The 25,038-nt window shown below is 46.0% G+C and overlaps 1 protein-coding gene across 4 annotated transcripts in view; it reads left to right on the top strand.

The window, feature by feature from the left end:
- The window catches only part of TMEM255A (transmembrane protein 255A), a 27,783-nt gene extending 2,745 nt beyond the window's left edge, over positions 1 to 25,038 (top strand). The window contains exons 2-9 of one of the 4 annotated variants that reach the window (XM_030449432.1): positions 1,551 to 1,693; positions 5,888 to 5,950; positions 10,372 to 10,461; positions 12,287 to 12,349; positions 13,402 to 13,490; positions 15,931 to 16,093; positions 18,038 to 18,181; positions 21,834 to 25,038. In XM_030449432.1, coding sequence (XP_030305292.1) covers positions 1,551 to 1,693; positions 5,888 to 5,950; positions 10,372 to 10,461; positions 12,287 to 12,349; positions 13,402 to 13,490; positions 15,931 to 16,093; positions 18,038 to 18,181; positions 21,834 to 21,992 — 914 coding nt within the window. In that variant the 3' untranslated portion in view covers positions 21,993 to 25,038. Of the gene's footprint in view, positions 1 to 1,550; positions 1,694 to 5,887; positions 5,951 to 10,371; positions 10,462 to 12,286; positions 12,350 to 13,401; positions 13,491 to 15,930; positions 16,094 to 18,034; positions 18,182 to 18,292; positions 18,464 to 21,833 lie in introns of those variants that run through there. The other 3 variants (XM_030449435.1, XM_030449434.1, XM_030449433.1) reach the window with 3 other exon arrangements.

Raw genomic sequence — 25,038 nt, 5'->3', positions numbered from 1 at the left:
TCAGTCAAAAAGGATGTTGCTTTTCTTCACAAACCTCTCTTGCCTTTCACCTCCTTGTGTTGAGCTTTTAAGCCCTGGGTTTAGCACCTGTCCATAATTTCAAGATCATCAGGTTGATGTGGGTGAAATCATCCATACCCATGGCAGCTGTGCCAGCCCAGAGCATGGATTTGGATGAAGAAGGAAGGTGGGCTGGGGTGGAGTGGTTGTGGCAGAGGAAGGGAGATAGTTGGTACTTGTGTGTATTTGTATGGCCAGATCAGTGGAGGTGTTTGGGGTGGAAAGCTCTCTGGCTGTGCTGCAGGTATGTGCAGAGCCTAAAGATGGGCCCCTGGGCACCTGGCTGTACATATTTCAAGGCAGAAAGCTGCCCAGCAAAGCCTGGTGTGCTCCTCTCCAGGAGGAATTTGGACAAGGAGGTTGCACGTGGTTTGGTTGAATCTTTCTGCAGGTGTTCCATCTCACCAGGTACACACTGTCAGGGACCTCCCAGCAAGGTTTGCATTAGGAAATAGACTCGGGGATGGTGGAAGCAGCTCCTGGGACACATCCCTGCCCTTCCCTGAAACACTGTGAAATTCTGGTAGTGTGCATATCACTTTGGAGCCTCTGGGGTGAGAAACACCTTTGCCTGCTCCCATGGAGAGCCCCAGGCTGTGGGGATGGGATGCAGGGTGTCCCCAGCAGCCTCCAGGCAGTGAGGTTGCTACCCTACCAGCAGCTTTCATGGGTGCTGGGTTTTGCCTACATAATGTATGAAATATAACCAAAAGGATTGTTCCACAAAGTGATACAAAGATGGCAAAGCCTGGGGCTAAACAAACACAACTGAAGATTGTTGCTGAGTGCAATGTCACAGCCAGCTTTCCTCTTGGCTGATGGAATCACTATTTTATGCTTAGGTCCATTTGGGAGATCTCTAACTGTATAAGATTTTTTTAAAAAGCCAAAACCAAACATAATCAGGCAGCTGTAAATGAGTTTTCCTAATCCACAAATTCATTATTCAAGAATCTAAAAATATCTGGTCCTTGCTGGAAGCAGAGGATGATACTACAGTGGAGAAGTGGCTGGTACTGGTGATGTCCCATTTACATCAAAAATTGTGCCTGCCTTGTGATAGGATTGCAGCCAAGATTTCCTCCTGAAAACAAGTGGCATACAGTGTGGTTATTTGGCTTGATGTAAGTAGGCAGACCAGAAAATATATGAATGCCTAATGGTAATATTTCTTAGCAGCTCTCTTGCCCCAGGCCAGAGGGGCTGAGAGGCTCTGATGTATCCAAATGAGCTTTGCAAAGTTATGGTTCTTAAGGTTCTCTCTACCTGTGTCTGTCAGATCAGTGATAAGTAAACCTGAATCCACATGCCCAAGTAACCTCTTGGTGTTAGTGAAGGTGAAAAAGTGACAGCCAAGCCCCAAAATATTCTCAAGTTAGCAGAAAGAAAATTTACCACAATGTGGTTGGCGGTGGGAGGAGAAATTTGTGGTACCACAACTGTCCCCAGATGGAATCAGCAAACTCTGTTGTGTGTGTGTGTGTTTTTAGGGTCGTTCAATAGAAGAAAAAGAAATTCTCTCTACGTAACTGTGACTCTCCTCATTGTGTCAGTATTAATTCTAACGGTGGGCCTAGCAGCTACAACAAGAACCCAAAATGTGACTGTTGGAGGTTATTACCCAGGGGTTATTGTAAGTATAGAACTCCTAGGTAGGTCTAGAAAACTTATTGCCTACAAAGTCCCTTGTAATGCTGCAAATGTTACAGAGGGTGATCTTGTCCTGAATATTATGCTCGGCTACTTCATTGCCATTTAATTTATTTGTTTTATTATTTTGCACCTGCTGCTCATTCCCATGCAAAAATCCCATCCAAGTGGCAGCTTCCTCTGAGCTTAGATAGTAATGTGTTCCTGAGCTAGTGGTGAGACAGGTAAACAGACTTATGTCAGGCACAACAACCTCGGAACTTCTTTGCATTCATCACAGTAACCCCCATCAGAAGGAAGGCAAAGAAGGACCAGTGGTGCCAAGAACAGTTGAGAAACCGGGTCCTGAAATAGTGTTCACATGAACTCATGGTCATAAAGTTCCCTTGAAGTCTTTAAGGATTCTGAATGAGGAGAAACACATCAGCAATAGCTGTGGCAGCTTGCCAGGGGAGTGTGCATGTCTAAGTGGCTACCACATCCATTTCCTCTTTTTTTGCTGTCAACAGATGAAAATGGGCAATGACAAAGCTGTAGCTTCAAATGGCTTTCTTTAGACAAGACCATGGGTGCCCAGCCTTCTTGCCAGCAGGTGTATAACCTGCAGAAGCATAAGGGGCAAGTACATCATGGCCCTCCCAGCATGAGCAGAAGTCTAACACGAGCTGGAAAGAAAGTCCTGGTCTGTTCCTGTGTGTGTCTGAGACATCCAAAAGAAACACAAATGGTCTGAGCTGCAGCCAGAATTGGCTGAGTGTGACTGCAGCCCCCCAGCTGAGGCTCCTGCTCTGACAGATGTGGAGTGCTGTGCATTTAGGTTTGGAGCTTCAGAGCTGGAGGCTTAACCCCAGTCCAGAGAGCTAGGGGGAGACTTGTTCCTGCCTGAGTGTGGTTTGATTTGTTTGCCACACATTGCTTATCCCTGGGAGGTTTATACTTCTCTGTGGAGAAGCTCTTCTATGACTTGAAGAAAGCCCCATTGCAGCCATTAGTGAGGAACATTATTACAGACTGTGTTGGGCCTCTCAGGTTTAGAACAGCTTTTCTGTCTTGTCCCAGGAATTCCTGCATTCAGGCTTGATCTTTTATACAGAGAAGACTAGAGGGAAGGTGCTGAGAAAGGCAACAGGCTGGTTTCAGCCTCTCCATGCTTAGGCTGTGCTCTGTCAGCATGAGCTGAACCTCGTGCTTCAGAGCAGGTGATGCAGATGGGCTGAGCTGTTGTCCACGTCCCTGTGACATCTCCTGTGCTATTTCTGCTCCAGGAACGTCAGCATCGCTTATGCTTTTATGAGACTGGGTCTGCTTGAGGAATTAATGAATTCCTGGACTTGGGAAAGGCGTTGAGCAATTTATTCAGAGGCACCTTGACATTTCTTGTGTGTCACCAAATTCCTCCTCTCAGTTTATTAATCTGCTGCGTGGAAATGCGTGGTGACCTCGCCCGTCTCCCTCACAGGAGAACAGCTCAGTGTGCTGCTGGGTGCTTCAGCAGGTGCTTAAAATAACTGATGTTTCGTAACAAGCTGGGATTTCTCCCTTTCCTGTAGAAAAAAGGGCTTGCTGTGGTGCATGAGCTCTCAGTGAATTGTCCCTGAGCAGATGGCTTCCAGATCGCTGAAGAAGCAGCTCCTTGCTGGTCTTGTCATCCAGGACTTCACACAAATGTCGTGTGCATCTCCATCAGGGGGTTCTGTGCATCACCATTAGTCATACCCTGAGTACCCTGAAAGAGTAAGGAAAAGGCAGAGCCAGAAGTCTCTTCATGTGCTGGGTGACATTTCCATCTATGGACCAGACCCAGGCATGGGCTTATCTCATGGGACGTCAGCTGTCTCATTGCTGCCTTTTTCCTCCTTTAACTTGTGTGTCTTGAGCAAACACCTCTTGTGCAAGGAGGAAACATTAAAAAAAGTGGCAATCTGATGCAGGGGATTATATTCTGGGACCTCTGCTCTGGAGGGTGGACAGAACAGGGCACTGTGGAGTCCTTCCACTCATCAATGAGATTTTGTTTGTTGTGGTGTTTTGTTTTGTTTTTTTCCCAAAGAGTGCAGTTCCTCATTGACATCACTGGAGGAGCTGAAGCAAAGGATGCATTCATAGGTCCTGTAGCCAGGCTGCCTTCACTCTCCTCCATGACCACTGACACCTTCACAGCCACATCTGTGAACACTTTGGCTGTGGGAAATCTCCCCACTGGTGGCTGGGTGGCTGTGATGCTCAGCAGACAAGAGTCAGGTGCAGAGGGCAAGCACCCTTATAGACTTATCCATGAGATATTTTTGTTGCCTCCAAGTTATACCAGTTTCCAGCATCTGTGTAAATGACTGATCTTTCTTAGTCCTTGACTGGCAGGGCTCTTCTGAATTGTTTCCTTGTCAAACATGTTGGCCTTTGGCTTTACTCTGGAGAAGCAAGTTCATTTTGCGTCCTGTCCTCCTTTCAGACAGACATTCCAGGGGATCATATTCACCAGCAAGTAGGTGATGCATTTGATGCAGGTTATTAAGCTCTTTTTGTCCCATCCATAGAAAAACAAGTGCTTTTCCCACTAGTGTAGTGAGCTAATTAATGAGAATCCAGTGATTTATTTGGTCTTCGCCTGTTGGATGTACAGACTTGCTCCAATTTCTTCTTTTTGAATCCTCTTAAATTATCTTTAGTATTTCACTTTTTGGTTTGAGGCTGCTCTGAAACACCATGTGAGCATTTCTTTTCAACATGCCTGGATCCATGTCACTGTTAATGCCTGGATCTCCCAGTCTTTGGGCTTGGAACTGAGCTGCAAAACTCCAGTCACTTGGGGAAGGTGGAAAGCAGGTGGTTGCCCAAGATGAGCAAAATAAGCCCAGAAACACTGGCAGATGGGTTTGGGGCAGTTCAATCTTCCTGCTGCTCCAGTGTTAAGCAATACCTGGATTCATTGTCCTGCTTTCCAGCAGGATAGTTTGTCCCTGATAGGGGACAGCAGACTCCGAGAGATGGGGGTGCAGAGCAGGCAGGGGGATGCTGACTGGCAGCCCTGGCTGCCCAAGCACTGTACCCAGTGCTGCTGGGCTTAAGGAGAGCAGGGAAAGATTTGAGCCCTACTTCTCAGCATGTTTGTGACTGCTGATCTCTGCTTGTTAGTGTCAGATTTATTAAAACTTGGCTTTCTATTCGTGGATCCTAAAATATCGATTCCAGGTTCGTTGACTCATTCTTGAACCCCTGCAGCTCATCTCATGCCTTATTCTGCTTCCTGGGGGACTTGGCCAGGTATTTGGCATTCTCACCCAAATCTCTACCACCCTCCTGATCCTGACTGGATTTGTACCTGCTTAATATGATCAGTCCAGCTGTAGGATGTTTCTCATTTTGCTGACCCATGGAAGTGGAGCTGGATGTGCTCAGCACCTATCAAAGCCCTTTCTTGGTGTGACACTGAAGTATTCCTGCATCTCTCCCTGCAGTCTGGTTCCTGGTTGAGGTCCCCGATTCTGACCTGGCTGTGGTGTGCTCTGTCCTAGATACTTCAGTGCAGCTAAATAGCTTCAGGCTATGGAGAAAGGAGGTGGGAAGTCACACTCCTGGCTGACTCCACTGAGCTGAAATAAGAACAGTGTTGTCAGTTGTGGCAGCAAAAAAAAGGTGCTTTTGCTGGAGAAGCTCATTCTGCTGGCTGGGCTGGTGTGAGCTCTTCTGGTAGAAGGCCCTGGTTCATGCATCCTCACCTCTGGAAATGAGGGAGGAGTAGAAGGCAGAAAAATGCTAAATCTCCCCGAGAAAAATTCTCCCTTGTTTCATACTTCACATTACAAAAGCCTGGTCCTGCAGGTGTTAGGGATGTGGTCCTGCTAGGTTTGCACTTGGAGGCTCCTGGGTGTTCACAGTGTTGTTCCAAGGCAGCAATGCAAATCTTCATCCACCAGCATCATTTCTCAGCATCACTGGGGAGGGGATGGAATTCAGAACTCATCCTTTTGGTTTCTGCACACACTTTCAGTGTTATGTAAGGGACGCACTTCATAGTTCCTGCTAGTGAGAGACTCCACTGATTGCTTACTCAAGGAAGGGTGCTCACCCATCTGCAGTATGTTCTTTTGCTGCTTCTGGATTTAATTGTGTTCTGTCTGTATGTACAGTATCTTGGATATTGTCCTGATGTAAATATTAACTCTGTGTTGTTTTTCAGCTTGGTTTTGGGTCATTTCTTGGAATAATTGGATCAAATCTGATAGAAAACAAAAGGCAAATGGTAAGTACATTATAATTATTTAAAAAAAAATACCACAGTAACTCAGATTTTGTATGTAAAGAGTATTATTGGTTTTCCTAATCCTTCTAGGGTGGTGTTGCATGCTTCTTGTGAGCTGGAGATGGTTTCTGGCAGTCCTGGAGAACAAGGCTGTTAACCCTGATTTATTTTTTTCGTTAAAAAACAACAACACAAAAAAATGCCAAGTAAAGCACAAAGTGACTATACACAATCTCATTGAACTCAGTGGGATTTCTTTTTTTAAAGGCTTGAAATTGGGTGTTTGGTGTTTTAGGGATACGCAGTGCTTCACAGACTCACACCCAGAACGTTTTCTGTTGAGCTGTCACAGCATATGATACATAACATGGTAAATAACATAACCATAATAATCTTTTAAAATAAATTCCTAGAGGCTTGAGGCTCTGCAAAAATTGCTTTTGATCACTTTCTACTGTAAGGAAAGGGTAGAGAAGATGGTCATGCAGGGGGTGTGAGAGCCAGCCTGGAGGTGCAAGCCCTTAATGAGCCCAGCAGAAAATCTTTCCTGAGGACAGGAATCCTCAGAGCTCCCTGCTCTCTTATGTGTAGAGAGAGGAAGCCAATCAAGATCTCTACATGACAAAAAACATGGACACTGGGGTGTAACTGAAAAGCAACCAACTTTTCCAGCATTGCTGATTAAGATGTGTGTTGCTGGTCCTTGTTTCTAAACACCTCTTCAAGTAGGAAGGAGAAGCAAGAGCTCTGGCTTGCTGTGAAGCAGCAGTTGGGGACAGAAGATGCTGGCTGGGGCAGAGGTGTGGACCACAGCCTGCTCTGGTTCTCTCCTCACACTGCAAGGAAACTTCTGTGTGCTGGGGCTGAGCAGCCACTGCTTTGGAACATCTCATGTGTCCCATCCCTTGGGAGCAATGTCCAGAAGAGAGGAGGTGGGCAGTGGATGTGCAGAGAGGACAAAGCAGATGAGATGAGATCAGTGCTGCTGATGCAAAACCATCACAGCTGTGGGAGGAGATCTCTCTGTGCAGTAGGGATGGTGCTGGCCCAGATTCCCCTTTGGCAAGCACAGGAGACTTGTGGGGACTTGGCTAGGTCTCTGATGGCCACTAAGGATGCCAGAAATGCTGTTTCACAAAACCCTCACCTTCCTGCCTGTGCCTGCAGGAGCATCTGTAATGCTTGGAAGTGTCAGTACCAGGGCTTAGGGTGGGCTCAGGTGTTTTGAGAGCCTTTAGTAAAAGGTGTGTGTAGATAGAGGTCAAAAGAAGTTGGTACCTGATGTGTTCCCAGCTGGCTGTTGAGCTCAGTCTCCTAGCTTGGTTTCTCTGCTTGCTGTATGTGTCTGCCTAGAGACAGCATGTGGGGAGCTGCAGTCCAGGTCCTGGAGCATCCTCTGGGCATTCCTGCCTCTGCTTGGCTCCCATGGGAGAGCAGCTGTAGTTCCACTCCCATGCCAGACAGTTCCGGACCTGTAGGAGGGTGCAGAGGGTGGAGGGGGGACAGTGATGTCCCTGCAGCCTGTCCTGCTGGCCCAGTGCTGGCTCCCTGCTCTTCCAGGGACAAGTTGGCTCCGGGATGTGATGAGCAGAGTGTGCTGCTGACCAAGGCTAAGGCACGTTTGCCAAGCTGCAGAGGGAGTTAGGAGAAATTCCTGCTTGTCCTAATCCAGAGGCTGGGCTGCCTTGCTCTTTCCTTTGCAAATAGCTTGCTCCCTGCAGAGCAGGAAGGAGAGGATGAAGCAGACCCTGGAGGAGAAGAAAAGCTCCCTTTCCCAGTCAGACAGGGTGCAGGGGAGTTGGTTGGGTTTCCCACCAGGTATTTTTTGTTGTTTTCACCCTGGCTCTGCAAGAGCAACATGTCCTGTTCTTGCTGACCTGGCAAGGTTTCCAAGCTTCTTGCTCATCATGTATTAGCAGCATGTCAGGGGCTGGTTGAGCAATGGTTCTGCCATTCCTGTGTTCTGCCCTGGAGAGACAGCGTGGCTCTGACTTGGCCTCTTGGTTTATTTGGAAGAGCCCTGGGTAGCCTGTGTTTATTCTTTTCATCTCTCTGGGTTTGTGTCCTAACAAGCACACATGACCCAGCTCTGCAGGGACTGCATCACTGCTGCCTGGGCTGGCAGCTGCTGTGTCCCTGAGAGGACATCATGCAGTAGCTGTCACCTATTGTCCCCATGCTTGAGTCACATCTGCTCCTTGCCCAGGAGCACTTTACAGTGGCAGCTTTGTCCATCACATATTCCCATCATACCACTGGCAATGCAGGTTTTGTTTTGTTTTGTTTTTTAATCTTCTGAGGACTTCCCCAGCATCCTAGTTTGCTGTGAGGCAGCCTTGGTGCTGCTTGTTACTCAGCCATGGCAGGAAGAGCAAAAAGCAACTTCTGCTGCTGTGTTTTTTCCACTGAGACTGAGCAGCTGTGCTTCTTCCCTTGGTGTGGTTTCACTGGTTGTGGTAGTGAAGCAGTGTGACTGATGTCATGGGTAATGCAACTTGTGCTCTGGATGTGGTGATGGTGTGAGTGGGGAGGAAATGGTGTTTACAGCTGGCAGAGTCCCAGCTCAGGACCTGGTTTGGAAAATTTGTCACCTGCTGCCACCTGCAAATACTTTGTGGCACAGCATCTAATATTCCACTAGCAGTTTGTTATTAGTGGCTGTGACTTGTTTGTATAGTCCTTGGGTTATTTCAAAGCCTGCTCTATCCACTGCTGCAGTTTTTATTTGCAGTAGGACAGTGCATGTCTTGAATACTTGCCTGATCTAGAGAAACCATTTTATTTTTCTCTCATTTTGAAGATATCTGAAGTAAGCAATTGTACAAGGACCATTCCCACTGTCTCAAATTGAGTTCTCCTGCACCTCCACTCATTGCCCACTGGTCTGCATGTGGCTGCTGCTGGAGGAAGCTCTGTTTTCACTGAGGGAGGTTTAGGTAAAAATAGTGTGATTAACCTACAAATCCTGAGAGGGTTTGAAAAACACATATGGGATCTGTCTGGCTTCTGTTTGTCAAGCCATCTGACTTGCCTGTCTGAGAACTGGATCCTTGAGCAGTGGCAGAAACCAAGGTTTTTGGGCAAACATAGCACCTGGTGCTTTAAAACAAACATCCCTTTGCCAGAAGACCTGGCATGTCTGTCAGCACTGGCCAAACTAACTGCTATTTTTGTATTCCTGCTACTAGTGACCTTTTTTCTAGTGCTCAAAGCTCACAATGGCCAGAGTCACCTTTGTACCTGTGGAGGAGCAGTTTTTAAAGCTGCGAGTGTCTGACACATGAGGGCTGTGATTGCTGAAGTGGAAAACCACCAGGGAAAAACCCATGAAATCACTGTTATTTAAATTGAAATAGTGCTGTTCCCCAAGCCACCTTGCTGTGAACCTGTCTGAGTGCCATGCTTGCCCCCTCTCCAGGGCCCTGTCAGCAGTCCTGATGTGGCTTGGGGAGGGGGATTGGGATGCACATTGGGAGCTCTCTGTGTGTTGAGCTGGTCTGGAGCAGCTGCTTGGGAGTGAGGAGGGGTCGTGTCACCACTCATGCCTGGTTCCCCAAGCTGAGCACTGCTGTTTAAAGTGGTGTAGAGGGAGCAGAGACTTTGCTTCTGATAACCTGAGTGGGATTTGAGTGTTTCTGGTTTGTTTTCTGAATGCTTTTGCCTTAATTTTAAGAATGGGCAGGATGAGGCTATGTCTGACTTCCCCCAGCTCTGACTTGAGCTGAAGGTGGAGATGTCTCTCCTTGCAGGTCTGCCAAACCAAGAGGAGGCCCCATGGGCTGTGCTTGCCACAACCTGGCACCAAGGAGCCCAGCCAGGCTACTGTGAGGTGTACAGCACCAGTGGCACAGGCCGGTCACCTCTCTCCTGCTCTCATGGCTTTGTGCTTGTGCCTGCATGAAAGCAGCCCCACCAGAGGGGCTCACACACAGACACCTCCTGTGTCCTTGCAGCCTGGGAAGCATTCACAGCTCCTGTGAACTGAGCAGCATTCATTCCAGGATAGGGGGGGAGAAGAAAATCCGTTCCTTTCTCTCCAGGAAAGAGTTACAGTTGATCTTTTGAGGTCCCTTCTAACCCCTAACATTCTGTGATACAGACAGCAGCAGCCAGAGGAGGAGGTGTATCCTCAGCCTAAGTTTAGCACTTTGCAGTCATGGAAGAACTTGCATTACAATATCAAATTCCCAGAGAACCAGTCTGGCACAGCACTCCTGACACCCCACAGGAGCAGAGGCTCTGCTCTGAGACACCCATCCCATTGCCTTCAGAGAGAGCAGTTTGTGCAGCCTGGGCAAACAGCTGGGTCATTGATTGCTTGAGGGCTCATTGACTGGGGTTTACATATCCTTGTGGAGAGGGCACGAGGCGTTTGGTGGTGGAAAAGCATCTGATTCTTTGCTTTGTTTTCCTCTTTTCAGCTGGTTGCATCGATTGTCTTCATCAGCTTTGGGGTGATTGCTGCATTCTGCTGTGCCATAGTAGATGGTGTCTTTGCTGCCAGACACATTGTAAGTGCTTCCAAGAAAACACAGGTCCTGCGTTGCTTTGACTCTAGGAAAACAAGTGATGGTGTCTGTAATCCTCTGTCGGACCACATCAACCCTGTTAACATACAGCAATACTGTTTTAAATCATCAGCTGTAGAAAACTGTATCAGGTTTTTTTAAGTGTCTTGAAATTAGCAGCAAGCATTAAAATCTTAAAACTTTACTTTAGTTTTTTGGGTATGCCTTATGTGTTTACTGAATCTCCAAACTATTAAGTTGTAATGTCAATTACAGCTGTTGCCAAGGGACAATATATGAGCAGGTTTTTATTTGAAATGTTAGCAGAGGTAGTTCTTAATTCTGATTGAACCACTGGATGCTGTAGTAGTTTGAAGGCAATTGATAGGTAGCTCATTAAAGTGTTACAGTATGAAAAGGAAGCACTTGCAGTAGGTTCTCAGTTTCCATTCAGTGACTGGAAAAACTACAACCTGCTGCTGTTATAACCAATTGCTACTACAGGGCTATGTGCAAAAGCTTCAATTATTAGGATAGAAATGAAAAAATCCATTATTTCCAATTTTTTAATTTGAATTTATAACTGCAAACAGATTTTTTGCCCTGCAGATCTGCAACTCGGTGACTTCTTTTGAAATTTTTGGCAGAATGGGATTAAAAAGGCATATTGGAGGTTTGTTTGTGATCAGAATGGAAAGGAATTTCAGAAGGTCAGAATGACCCATGAGGTGGAAACTCCCTGTGTCAGCTGGCTCATTACTCTCCTTGTAAAGCCATCTCCTCTTTCCTGCCCCTGAGCATCCCAATGGTAGAGAGCCAGGTGGATGGTGGGATTTGCTGATGGAGCAAAGGGCAGCACTGCTCAGCTGTGTCAGAGGTTTCCATCTGTCTGGATGAAACCAGCAAGTCTTGGCCATCCCCTTGCATGGGCATGGGAAGCATTTGCTTTGGTAAAAAGGTGAAGCTCTTTTGGCTCCTAATCCTGGCTATGTGAGTCTGAGCCCTGCAGGATTTCTCAGGGGTTTTTAGGTGAGAGGTTGGGTGATGGCATCAGCTGGCACCTCCTCCTGGCTGGCCCTGGGGATGTCTGAGGCAGACAGAGCAGTTGGGGTGGGAGCAGAGAGGTCTGGTTTCTGTCTCTTGATGAACAAACATGCTTCTGGCCTCGCTTCACCCCTAAACAGTCCAAAAATGTCACTGCCTTGCTGGAGATGTGCTCCTGCCACACGAGTGTCCCCCTTATCACCTGCTGCTGCCCTGCCACCCTGAGCTTTGCAGCAGACACCCAGAGAGCAGGTCCAGCTGCTCCTGGGAAGGAGCTGGGTGTTGTGTATCCAGCGTTGCTTTTCCTGAGGCGTTGCCCTGGGGACTGGGCTGCCCCAAAGTGAGAGATTAATGTGTGTTTGAAGGCTGAGCCAGGGGTAATCCTCCAGAGATTTCCCACAAGTCACTCAAGAGCCCAGAAAGGCAAAGTTGCCAACAATTTAATTAGAGATATGATTCAGCATGAGTAACCCTTGGAAGCATGTCAGGCAGCCTCTGGGATGTGTCTGGGGAGATGAGGAATGATTGACTCAGTTTGGGATGACCACTCTCACCCAAATGAACACAGCTTAAGAGCCTGCTCCTCTCACCATAGCTGCCACACATACTTGCCCCCAAAGACAGGGGTTCAACATCACCCAGGGCTCAGGGACACTGGGGTGGGTGGGCATGTTGCAGAAGAGCAAGAGCAGGGTCTCTCCAAAGCCTGTCCCCTTTCCCCCCACCTCTTAGCTGCTTTGATTTCCCTGCAGTGCTAAGCCTGGTGCTTTTTTTTCCTTGGCAGGATCTGAGGCCACTGTATGCGGGACGGTGTCAGTACTACTCCAAGAGTACAACCCCACCCGAGGTGAGAGCAGGTCCAGAGGTGCTGTCTGTGTGAAGCTTCAGGTGGAACAACCTGATACCAGGCTGCTGCTATGGTGTCCCAGTCCCCAGGGGTCTGCAAAACCCAGAGGGTGTGGGAGGCTGGGCCTGGGGTGCTGGGAGGACTCTGGGAGTGAATTCTTCCATCCTTGGTATTGCCATGGCAGGGAAGGAGCAGGTGGGGAGGAGGGGATGACAGGTAGGAAAATGCACCCGTTTCTCCAGATCTTCATCTCTGCATTCATTACAGGGGCAGGGTGGTGTGTTAAGAATTGAGACAGCAGTAATTTCTTTGGATGCAGCCAACATGTGCCAGCCTCTGCCATGTATTGTCTTCTCCAAAGAGAATCCCATTGAAGATGGATGTTCCTGCCACATACTGATAGTGTGCATGGACTTCTTTGGCTGCCTTTGCTGTGCACTGAGAGTTTCTAAGATTTACTCACAAGTTCCCAAGCAGTTTTGAACAATCACTTTATTCCAAATCAAAATGCCTGCTTGAGGCCTCTTTTCATCCCAAAGGTTGTCATTGTGTGAGCATGGGTGTTGCTACCCACAGGCAGACAATTAACCCGTTTAGTCAGGTGTTCACCAACATGGGAATCTTGCTTCTCAGTCTATTCAAGCTATTGAATTGAGTAGACTATTGAATCTCTTGCTCTCAGTCTATTCAATCTCAATCTATTTTCAATCCTATTGAAAATTTTTTGATTTGAGTTGCTGTGTGGTGAGGAGTGTGTTAATTCAGCAAGGTCTTGGCTGTTTGTAAGAGCTACATAACTCCCTTCCCAGACAGGCTCATGCTTGTCTCTGGTGAAAGGAAACACTGGCCTGTTGTAGTGCTCTGTGTCTGAAGGTATCACTGAAGTTTGTAGGAGCTGTGCTGCAAGATAAGGAAAGGAAAAATCTGCCTGGGGCTGATCTGGAGATCAGTGCGAACTCTACACGTAGAGCAGGCCAAATAGCAGCAGAAACTGTTGTTTGGTGATGATCCTGCCTTATGGGTTTTATGGGTTTTTTTCTGCATTCACACAGGCAATCTGTCACCCCCAGCGCCGCGCACCCTGCACGCCGAAAATAAAAACCAACACCTGCTTCTGCTGTGACCTGTACAACTGTGGGAAGTGAGTAAGCTAAAAATACCATTGCTGGCCATGGGAATGGTGAGCAATGGTCATGCTGGTCTGCAGGTGCCTGAAGGGCCAGGGTAGGGCAGGAGCAGAGTATGGGTTAAAAACCACTGCTGTGGGAGGGGATCTTAAGCTGTGGTTGCTAGGCACAAGGACTCTCAGGGAAAAGATAAAGAAAGAAAGGAGGTATGAGTTGCACTAAAGCCATTCTAGCTAGGGGTGATCGTGCTGTGGAACAGAAGAAGTGAAGAGTTTCCTTTACTTGTGTGCTTGGTGCCTTCTGCAGTTTTTCCCTCACTGAGTGTCCCTTGTCCTGACAGCTCCCTTCTCTGCTGGCACCGCTTGTTCGCTGGGTTTTAGTTTGGTTTAGAAGATTGAAGATGTAATAACTGGGACACTGTTTCATTCTCCACCCTGCTAACAGAGAAGAGAGTTTGCAGGCTGGTGCCACCTGCACGTTCATAAATCAGTGTCCTCTCTGCCCATGAATATCTTTTCATGGTCACAAGAAGCTGGAAGGTGTACCAGCACTCTGCAAAGATGAGTCAGGAGGGTGGTTACCAATCAAGCACCATTCCAGAGTCATCACACCATTAGGTCTGGCTACTCTGTCTAAGCCAACCTAATTTACAGCATGCATTGCTTATATCATTTGGAGTCTCTAATGTGTGTCAACAAGAAATTAATAAATTGATTTTTTTAGTGCTGGCTCCTGCCTAGGGCTGTTTCAGGCTTAGCATTTCTCTCAGTTGGGCTGGCCCCCACTTAAATCATTGACTGTGGTGGAGGAAGATCAAAAGCTGCTGTTGGGAGAAGGTGATTCCACATGCTGGGAAGGGTAATCCCTGGTTCCTGTAGGACTTGTTTTCTATGGAAGCAGCTGCAGAGGGGTGAAGTGCACTGCTTTCCTTTGACAGCTGACAGAGCACAATCTCTCTTTACTACCTGAAAACAGCTGTACATAGAGAAGTGATTGGGACAGAAAAACTTGTAACCTTTCTGCATCTTTTTTTCTGTTTTTTCTTCCCAGTCAGGTTGGTTCATAGTCCTGCTTCTGACCCATTTTTGCCCTCTGATGAAAGATACCAGGTGTAATCACCTTGGTTTTGCATTGTGCCATACAGGTTTTCTGCACTGAGGAGGTGCTGGGATTTTGGGGGGAATCTCATGAAGAAAGGCACAGATTCTCAGGGCTGGTTAGCTCGCATGTTATGTAAAGGATAAAATTATAGAAAAAGTGACAGCAATCTTGCATCCCTCTTGATAGTGGGAACCCAGCTGTGGCAGCACTGGATGAGCCCCTTCTATTGCTAAGCACATGCTGTACCACTTACCTGTGCAGAGCTGAATGTTCTCAGTGGCTGAGAGCTTTACCCTCTCCTAGGTATCCATAGGAACAAGCTCTTGCAAACAGTGCACAGAGGTTGCATTGTTCAAGGCAGTCATGGTATGTGCTCAGGTTACACAGAGGTTCAGTCTAAGTACAGGTTTTTACAACCTGTGGTTACACTCTGCCATGATTCTGCTTGAAACCCCCCTCTCCTGGCTGCAATGTCTCTGTAGTGGCTACAACAAGGAAAAGAAGAAACAGAAACTGAGGAATGAGGGAAGGTGGAAGGGGGCAGATCCCTGCAGACTTGGCAGCAGAACCTGGATCTGCTGCTCCTTGGCCTTAGACATGTGCCTGTTCTTCCCCATTTCCTCAAAGCCTTTGTGCTGTGTGAGCTTAAACCCATTTGTGAGCTGGGAGATAAGTCATCCATAAGCTCTGAGTATTGTCTGTCTCTGCTAAAGAAGTTATCTGAAGGGGTATTTGCTGTAGCCCAAGTGGAAAGCTGAGCTGAGGGCCAGCCTGTTCCCCCAAGCAGCAGTCAGAGAGGAGTCATCCCTGAGGAATCCTTCCTGCAGACTCCAACCCACACTGCAGGAGCTGTGCTTCCCTTCCCAAAATAATGATCTAAGTGGATATGACCTGAGTTTTCTGTCTGTCTTCTGTGTGTGTGTGTGGAAAAGCTTAAAAATGTGAGCAGAAAGACCTCTCTGCCAGGGTCCCTGGGTCCTGCCAGCCATTGTAGAGCTGCTAAGGGCAGGCAGCTGGAGCAGAGCAGTGAGGTTGGATGTGTGTGGTGACCAAGCCCTGCAGTGCCCTTATCTCTGTGGAGATTTCAGGAAATGAGAGGCAGATTCAAGGTCATTTGGGGACTGGCAGGCCTTGTTGGTCTCAGCAGATCAAGTGGTCCTGCGCTGTTATCATGCAGGGAGATCTCAGATGCCATGAGTATGGGCTCTAGGAGGCTTTATCCTCACTCCCTTGGTAGCTAGGCCCAGGGTATCAGTAAGTTGCAGTATGCATTTTACTGTCTGAAAGAAGTGCTTAGGTTTTATGATGTGTGGTACATTTTTTTATCAGTATTTTGTTTTTTTTCTAATCCAGCAGAGTAGAGATTTCTGGAGGCTACTATGAATACATCGATGTCAGCAGCTGCCAGGACATCATCCACCTTTACCACTTGCTTTGGTCTGCAACAATTCTGAACATAGTGGGGCTGTTCCTAGGGATCATTACAGCAGCTATCCTTGGAGGCTTTAAAGACATGGTAAGATGGTACTGAGATCTCTGTGCATTAAGCAAAACAAATCAGGAAAGCTGCTTTTAAAAAATGATCATGAAAACAGTCTATGCAGCACTGCAGTCAGGATGGAGAGAAGGGCATGAAATAACTCTAAGGAGAAAGTGAAAAAGATTAACTTTTCTGATCTGGTGTTGCCACCTGAACACAGAAAAGGTGATGTTTTGGTGATTGTGGGTATCAGTTGTTAAACTTGGACCCCAGAGTGGCAAGAGTAGACATGTTTTACTGTTGATAACATAATACAACATAAAGCAGAAAATATGCAGTAAGAAAAATACACTTAAATGTAAGAACAATGCACTCAAAGCAGGCAAGTAGAGATAATACAGGGTAATGCCATCAGATCATTACTACATGGGAGGAAGGGTAGTGATAAAGAAAACATTGCATACATTACATTGCATACCAACCTGCAGTTGCTGGGGAGCCCTGGTTGCAGTAAGGATTTGGAGAACCTTTCCCAGCAACTGGGGAAATCCTGTGAGGTGCATCCACCCATAGGGGAGGCATCCAAACTCACTGCAAGAGGGTCCAGCCTAATATGCTACAAAAACCAGCAAGTCAGAATGACTTGCATATTTTGCTGTGTGGAAATATCTGGTGGTTTGCCCCCCGCCCAACACAGACCAGGACTTGGCCAGAGCCCAGGGTGTGGTTGGTAGGGTTTCCTAAAATACTTTCTCCAGAGAGCAAGTCAGCATAAATGATACTTTGTGTGGTTAGTTGCTGGCATCAGCATAAATATTGTTGTAACCCAACACAATACCCACTGGTACAAAGTTGAGGAGTAAAAAAAAAAAGCCAAACAGGATTAATCTATAGGTCAGCTCTGGCTTGGGTCTGTTGTCCAAGCCTGAGCACTTCAGGTGAACAGAACTGGGAGACTGCATTTTCAAGGAGAACCTTCTCAGGTTCTAGGATGAAAAAAATAAGCTCTTTCTTAAAAATTGATCTTCCTTTTCATAGCATTGACCTTCATAAGGAAATGTGTGGCAATTGCTCATGAATCACTGATTTTATAGCACTAGTAGGGTTCTGAACTTTACAGACCATTTAGACAGCTGTGTTAGGCTGAAACTTTTCATCTTGTAGCTTCATGGTGTAGAATCTGAGGTGAACTGGGGACCCAAACCAGGTCTGCAAGTCTGCAAACTTCGGATAGTGAAAAAAGTAATGTTCTAACAACATAAGCTTTAAAATACCCTCACTTAACCAGCCTGCCTTTTGCCTTCAATATGGTTTTGTTCTGCAGAGGGAGAAGTGAACACTCAGCAGATAAATTTGTTGTTTTGGTTTTTTTTTCAGTCTCTTTTGGTTCACTTGGGATAATTCAAATTGAGACACACAGAAAAGAGCATTTGTTGTCCTGGCAATACATTTTTCTTACAAACAGATCTTGGGTCCTGCACTAAGGATGCCTTCTTTCAGAACTCGTAGCTTTCAAACACTCTCTTCATATTCACCAAGATCTTCCCAAAATCAGGACACACATTCCAGCTGGACTTTGTGGCCTTTTGAGATTTGGTCCACCCCAGACACCCTGCAGACCTCTGCAAAAAAAAAAAAGATGTGTAGAACTGTTTGCAAAAAGCAGTATAAGAGGATTTGAAATCGGCTGATCTCAAAATGCACTGAATAGCAGAGTAATAAAAATTAATGGATTCTTTCTCCTACTTGTGAAGATGCACTCCAAATGTTGGGGTTTTTTTGAGTACTGGTGTGCCCTGGGTGATTGCCAGTGGAATCTGAGAGGAAACAATAGGTGGCTGAGGAATGAAATGACCTTTGGATTTACCTCAGAGTGAACTGGATTGCTAATTCAACAGGGTTGAGCTCTAAAGACACACAGTGCTGCTTTAGCTTATTCACTGTCAGCTTTCTGAAATTCTCTTCTTGTTGTTTAAGCAGACTCCTTCCCTCCCTACTCTGAATTGTACGGTGGAAAACGCACACCCTTCAGTGTCCTACTACTCGAGGCCACAAGTGACATCTTACAACACCTACTACCACAGCACTCCTCACCTGCCTCCCTACTCGGCGTATGACTTTCAGGTAGGGAACATTATGGGTTGTTTTCTTGTTGAGCAGCAAGGTTAAATCCAGGCTGTCTGGAGGCCCATCCTCCTGTCATTCACACAGTTTAATTTTCCTGTTCCTGCACAGAATACTGAACCTTTCCTAATAGTCATTGTTTTCCTGAAAGATGTCCTTGAAGAGGAAGCAACACAATCTGCTGCCTGCCTCCCCTGCCCTTCACAGGTAGAGGCCACATTAAAAATGGGCATTGCCTCTGGCACCTTCATTCTTCTGATAGAGGCAAAATGAGGAGGTGTTGAGGTGCTAATTTTTATTAGGCCAACAACTATGTCTGAGAGAAACAGATGAGTTTTTGGTAACAAGCTTTTTGACCTCCTGAAGGCACATACTTACTGAAAAGCTGTTCCCTTGTGGGTTTTTTCTACACACTCCATCTGGTCTAAGAACAGACCCTGAAAACATCACCTCTTGTATAACACATCCCTTACTCTTCTCAGTTATGGAGCTGTGCTGTTGGAAACAGTGATTTCATGTGAATCTTGCTGTCAACATCAGCTTTCACTTGTTGAAGCAAATGAGGACTTTTCCTCCTCAGCTCTTCTGTCAGGTGGATGTTACCACAGTGGTGATGTTAATACATCATACCTTTTCTTTGGAGCCATAAGGGCTGGAGAATTTTTTAATTAAAAAAACTTAAGGTCTCTTAACTAAGCAATGTAGTGTGTGACAGCCACCACCAGCATCAGAGCCATGCATTAGAGGTAACATGAATCTAAGCCTTTCAGGTTTTACTGTTAGTGTCACTAGACAACACTGTTGTCAGGGCTTCCTAGAAGTATTTGAATACTTGCATCAGAATTTCTAGGACTTGTTTGTAGAGATTTGTGACTCATTTTTGTGATCAGTGCAACCTGGGAGAGTTACTTGAGTTGTATAAGTTTTTACAGTTACAAAATGCCAACCTCAGTGCATAGCAAACTGAGCTCTGCTGCTGAGTCCTCAGCTGGCAGAAAGCAGTGTTGAAACTGGGGGTTTGTCTGTATGGCAGCCCCAATACCAGCAGAGAGCTCAGCATGGGGGGGTTCACCCCACTCTTCAACGAGAAGTGTCCTGCTGGGGCTCTGCTGATGCTCAGCTGAGGGATCAGAGTGTCGCTGTCTCAGTGAGTGCAGGTCTTGGTTGGCTTAGGAGCTGGCACAAAGGCTGAGGTGATCTCATAGAGAATAAAATGAGGTTTATCTAAATTTAAAATAGCCAAATCTTGCTTTCAAATGCAGCTCTGAGTCTGAGCCTTGCTTACCTTCCACAGAACTTGAGGGTCTGCATGAAAGCATTAGCTGAAGCCTCTGGCTGTGGACACTCTTGTCTCCAGCCCTGCCCTGTGTCTGTACCACCATGACATCTTGGAGCAGATGGATCAAGCCCATCCTCCCCTGACAAATCCCTTTTGGAAGCTGCACTCCCTCTGGTGCAAGAATTGGCCATGTCAGTGCTTCCCACTCATCCCACACATCTTTCACAGGAAAAAAAAAAAAACCAAAAAAACCAAGAAAACAACACTGCAGAATTTCCCTGAGGAAGCCTGTGGCCCTGCAAGAGCCTGGCTTTCACACACCACTCTAAAATGTCAGACCCAGCTCTCTGGTTTTTGGAGGAGCAGAACCTGATGAGTGCTGCAGCAGCCAGCACTTGTGCCATGGCTCAGGACACTGCACCAGGCTGGTCAGGGTGAGGGAGGCAGCAGGAGCTCACAGGGAGCCATGGCAGGAGGAACGGCCCTGGGCTGGGGGCAGGCAGGTGAGGAAGCCTCAGTCCTGCAGCATTTTGGCTTCTGCAGGCCCTGAGCCACGTTTGGCTCCGTGGGGAGGATGCAGGCAGGCAGCAGCCTCCTCTGCCTTTCACCCTCTGTGGGAAGGGGAATGGGTGCCATGCTCCCAGCCGATACCTTCCCTCACAAAGCCAGGCAGCTGTCAGCCATGGCAGCTCCACCAAGACTCCTGAGGCAGCCGGGCACGGGTGCTTGGTGAGACTGAAAACCCAGGGCTGTGTTTGCTGACCAGTGCCACTACCACCATGGCACCAGCGGGGCCACCCGGATCATGGAATCACAGAATCATCTGGGTTGGAAAGGAACCTCTGAGATCAGCAAGTCCAACCCTTGATCCACTGCCACTGTGGTTCCCAGACCATGGCACTGAGTGCCACATCCAGTCTCTTCTTAAAAACCTCCAGGGATAGAGAATCCACCCCCTCCCTGGGCAGCCCATCCCAATGCCTGATCACCCTCTCTGTAAAAAAATTCTTTCCTAATATCCAACCTAAACCTCCCCTTAAGCCCATGGCCTCTTGTCTTGCTGATAGTTGCCAGGGAGCAGAGCCCAACCCCCCCCGGCTCCAACCTCCTTTCAGGGAGTTGTAGAGAGTGATGTGATGAGGTCTCCCCTGAGCCTCCTCCAGCCTCAACACCCCCAGCTCCCTCAGCCTCTCTCATAGGACTTGTGCTGGATCCCTTCACAACCTCTTTGCCCTTCTCTGGACCTGCTCCAGCACCTCAATCTCCTTCCTGAGCTGAGGGGCCCAGAACTGGACACAGGACTCAAGCTGTGGCCTCACCAGGGCTGAGTACAGGGGCAGAATCCCTTCCCTGGACCTGCTGGCCACGCTGTTCCTGATCCAGGCCAGGATGCCATTGGCCTTCTTGGCCACCTGGGCACACTGCTGGCTCCTGTTCAGCTTCCTGTCAATCCAGACTCCCAGGTCCCTTTCTGCCACTCTGTGCCCAGCCTGGAGCTCCCCATGGGGTGGTTGTGGCCATGTTGAACCTCACCCCATGCTGTGAGCAGTCTCTGTCCCGGGGCTTCCACCTGTCGGGCTTCAGGTGAACCAGGGGGTGATGGAAGAACTGTGGGTGGTGGTTGAGACAGGGATGGTTTGTACAGCTCTCTGTGAGGTCTTCCATGGGCAGGGTGGGCTTTTGCAGTCCATGTATCTGCTTAATAAAACCGTCAGAGGTTGCTCTTAGGTGACCAACTTAAAAAAAAAGACACTATTAGGCAATTACAGTGCCTGTTTCTGGACAGAGCACACCCTGTGCGTGCATCTCCACCAGCGCCCTGCGGCTTGAGGCTTCAGATTTAAGGTGTTTTTTATAACTGCTATTTTGGAGAGCAGAAATTAATCTTTAGGCATGCACAGGTTTCGTTTTTCCACCTTTTCAAGCTTTTTACTTACTGAGTGAATACATTATTTTGTACCGTTAATTTCTGGGGTTTTTTTATTTATGACAAAGACAAAAAGTAGCATAAAAAGAACTTATCTGCAAACTTTTGTTGCTTCTGGCTGATGTGTGAAACCCAAGAGTTGAGAGACACTGAAGTTTTCATTTGTTCAGCTTTTTGAAGGTACAGGTACACAGAAGTGATGAGCAAGAACTTTTAATCATTTGTTTTTGACATTTCCTCTTCAGTTTTAGGTCTAATGGGTCTCATTATGCAAAACTGTTACTTACAGACTTGCCTGGAATGCAACAAGTTTGACCACTTGTATGCATACCTAAGTGAGCCTTGAAATGTAAATTTTGCACTGCTTGGTAATGAAGCATCTCTTTGCTAGAGTCCTTGACCTTAAGTAGTGGTTACATTACAACCCTCTTGTTGTCTCCCTGCAGCATTCCAGCATGTTTCCAGCCTCTACTCCTTCTGGCCTCTCCGATGACCCCCAGTCACTGTCTCCATCTCCCAGCTATATGTGGTCCTCTACTGCACCACCACGTTACTCACCACCATATTTTCCACCTTTTGAAAAGCCACCACCTTATACACCATAAAGAGTGTGGGAAAGAAGAAAAGAAAAAAAAAATGCCATTCAAATAATCGTGAACATTTTGTATTTATATTTTACTGTGGGAGGGGCAGGACGATAGATACAGGTGGTAACTGCAAAGACAAAAACTGGATTGGACTGTTCTTTATTGCAAGACTTATTTCAGAGGTTTAACAATGGAGCATGAGGATGGGAATGTACTGCTGGTGATTTGCAGTGTCAGTGAGTAGTGAGTGACCTAAATTCCAGCTTCCTTGTTTTACCATGAGGTTCATGTAGTCCTTGGTTTTTAATAAAGTGATCCAGCTGATAGATCCTGGTCTGCCTTACTCCATCTTGTGCCAAGCTGAAGTAAAGGTACACAAGACTGAGTTGCTGGAGAGTATCAGTCTGGTTAAGGTGAGGAGGCTTGCAGATGACTTGATGCTTGTTTTGTTTGGTCTTGGGGCTCCAGTTTCTGGGATTTTTTGGGCCACAGGACCTTTCTCAAGTCACGTGTTGGTTACAGCCTACACAAGGGAAAAATCTTGGGGGGAGCCACAACAGTGTCTCAAACTTTATATAACATCATAGGATATATTCATGTATGTCTAGCAAAACATTTGGAATACTGCTTTTAACAGGAAAGCTGGTTTTATTTCAGGATGCTTCTTAAGATAGAAGGTGTAATGTAGTTCTCTCTCTCTCTGAATTCTGTGTAACTAATGCTGAAGTCAAAGTTAGGGAGGTTGCACTGCCTAAATCTTCCTTGTATTCCTATGAAGAACATTAGGAACTGTCCATAAATCACTGAAACAGTGCAATGAAAACATCATTATTATTTTTTTCCCTTCTGTTCAGTTGGGGATTTTTTTTTTAAGCTTGTACTTCTAACTTTTTTAATTAATGGAATCAGCACTCTGAATAAGCACCATTTTAGTAGCTGCATTATGGGCTGTACATAAGGAATATCCACTACTAGTTCTCCAAGGTGTAAGTCTCACATGGATAAATTCATCACCCTGTAATATAGGATGAAACTGATAGGAATTTGCAACTATTGTTGTGACTTGCATTTAATCTTCAGCTGATGACTGTGCTGATTGATCTAGTTTCCAACAGATTTTGCATGCATCCTGCATAACAAAAGAAAGGTCAGCTTTGTTGTGTGACACACTGTCCTGTAAAGTGTGGTTCTACTCCAGGAAGTGATTTCAGATGACAGCACTCAGATCTCAGCTGCTCAACGTGAGTAATCTCAACTGCTTGCTTCAGGGATTAAAATATGGTATTGACATTTTACTCCTTACTTCCTAAAAATTTTATTTCCTTGGCATCAGGTTGTTGGCCCTAGTGCTCAATTTCTACCTTTACTTTCAACTAATATAGATAAAAAAGTACCTAAAAGCTAAATCTGGCTTTCAGAATGTAAAAGTGGAATACATGCAGGGGAGGGCAGAAAAAAAAATCCAGTTGTTTTTTAAACAATGGTACCTCTGCTTCTAATCTAAAAAAAAACCTTAAAATAGTGTCAACCCAGAAAACAAACACTGAAGTCTCTGATATCACTTTTCAAAGTACACCCACACTTTATAATGCCATTTTTAACCCTATGCATTTGCAAAGCCCCTAGGCTAGGCTGCGTGTTAACCTTACCATTTCCACTGTCAAACACTAATCAATGTATTAAAATGCTGAAGGATGACATTGGTTCTCTAGGATCAAGTGTAACCCTTCTCCAGTAAAGAAAAAAAAAATGGCTGGAGGAAGGAATACAACTCATGGGATTTAAAGCAGTAGTGTATACAGAACATACCTTGGTGACATTTTGTTTTACTATAGATTATTGAAGTGCAGCTCCTATAAATTTGCATTCTGGGAATAAATGTATATTCTGAGATGTCATCCATTTTAAGTAACTTTTTCCTGAATTAAATCTTGATAAACAGATCATGGGCAATTTCAAAATAAACAGTACTTCTACTTTTAAAACTCCCCCCAAAACTGGAATCACATGGGCACGTGAATTTAATACCAGAAAATATTTTATTGCTGCATAAAAGCCAATGGTCCTGTCCCACTTCTGACAAATTAATTCCACCATTTGTGCCTGTCAGCTAAATAGGGCTAGAAGGACTAGGGGATACTACAGGATAGGGCTAAGAAACTCCTGAGGGGAACATAACTGATGTGACAGAGAGATAATTAGGAAATGATTGGGTCGTTGGTTTTCAGTTGACAACTACTAAACTTAGGAAATTATCCAAATTCTCTTTTTTTTTTTTCCTTAGGGAACACTTAAGCAAAAATTACATTGCTGCTTTAAATTCTCTATAAAAGGACAAGTCCATTTTAACAGTTAAAAAAATACTGGTGGAATTTTCTGTTGAATTCCCTGTTTCCTTCTGCTTGCGTAAAACTAAACGTTTAATGTAAATGTAACATTCTGCACTGTATTCATCATTTCTTATGAGAATGTCAAGGTTGTGACTCATATGTACCCTTTTATTACTTTACCAAAGTTAAATAAAATTGTGTGACTTTTGTAAACATTTATAAATTGCATTTTACATTTTAGCAACTTTCCTGTTTTACAGGCATCTGTAAAAGTAGTTCAGGAATCCCAGTGTAACAGCATAGATTTAAAAAAAGCAAGCACAAAACAACAACAAAAGTACCAAAATCCCTGTATTTGCTGTATTGGAAGCTGGTGCTTCTACCAAGATTAGCCAAGATTTTTAAGTTCTGTTTTTACAAGTCCCAGATGTCCCCACACTTCAAAATGATACATTTCTGCCCACATGACAGGGTGCTGTGGCTTCAGTCCCTGTAAAGTCATTATTGCTGATTTTTGCTTAAGATAGAGGCAATAATCCAGCCAGTGCAATGTCCATCTCTCCTTTACTTACTTTCATGTTTATTCAGTTATTTTGGGCCTAATTCTGTCCTGATTACTTCAGCTGCTCTTTGATACCAACACAAGTAGGTGGAAGCCCTATGCCAAGAGTTAAAGTGTATGTTGCTGCTTTCAGCTAATAGTAGCACTGCAGTTTTTCGGCTAATTTGCTACA

This window comes from Calypte anna, chromosome 4, assembly GCF_003957555.1.
Source record: "Calypte anna isolate BGI_N300 chromosome 4, bCalAnn1_v1.p, whole genome shotgun sequence".
NCBI classification, from domain to species: domain Eukaryota; kingdom Metazoa; phylum Chordata; class Aves; order Apodiformes; family Trochilidae; genus Calypte; species Calypte anna.
This window is presented reverse-complemented; position numbering and strand designations above follow the sequence as displayed.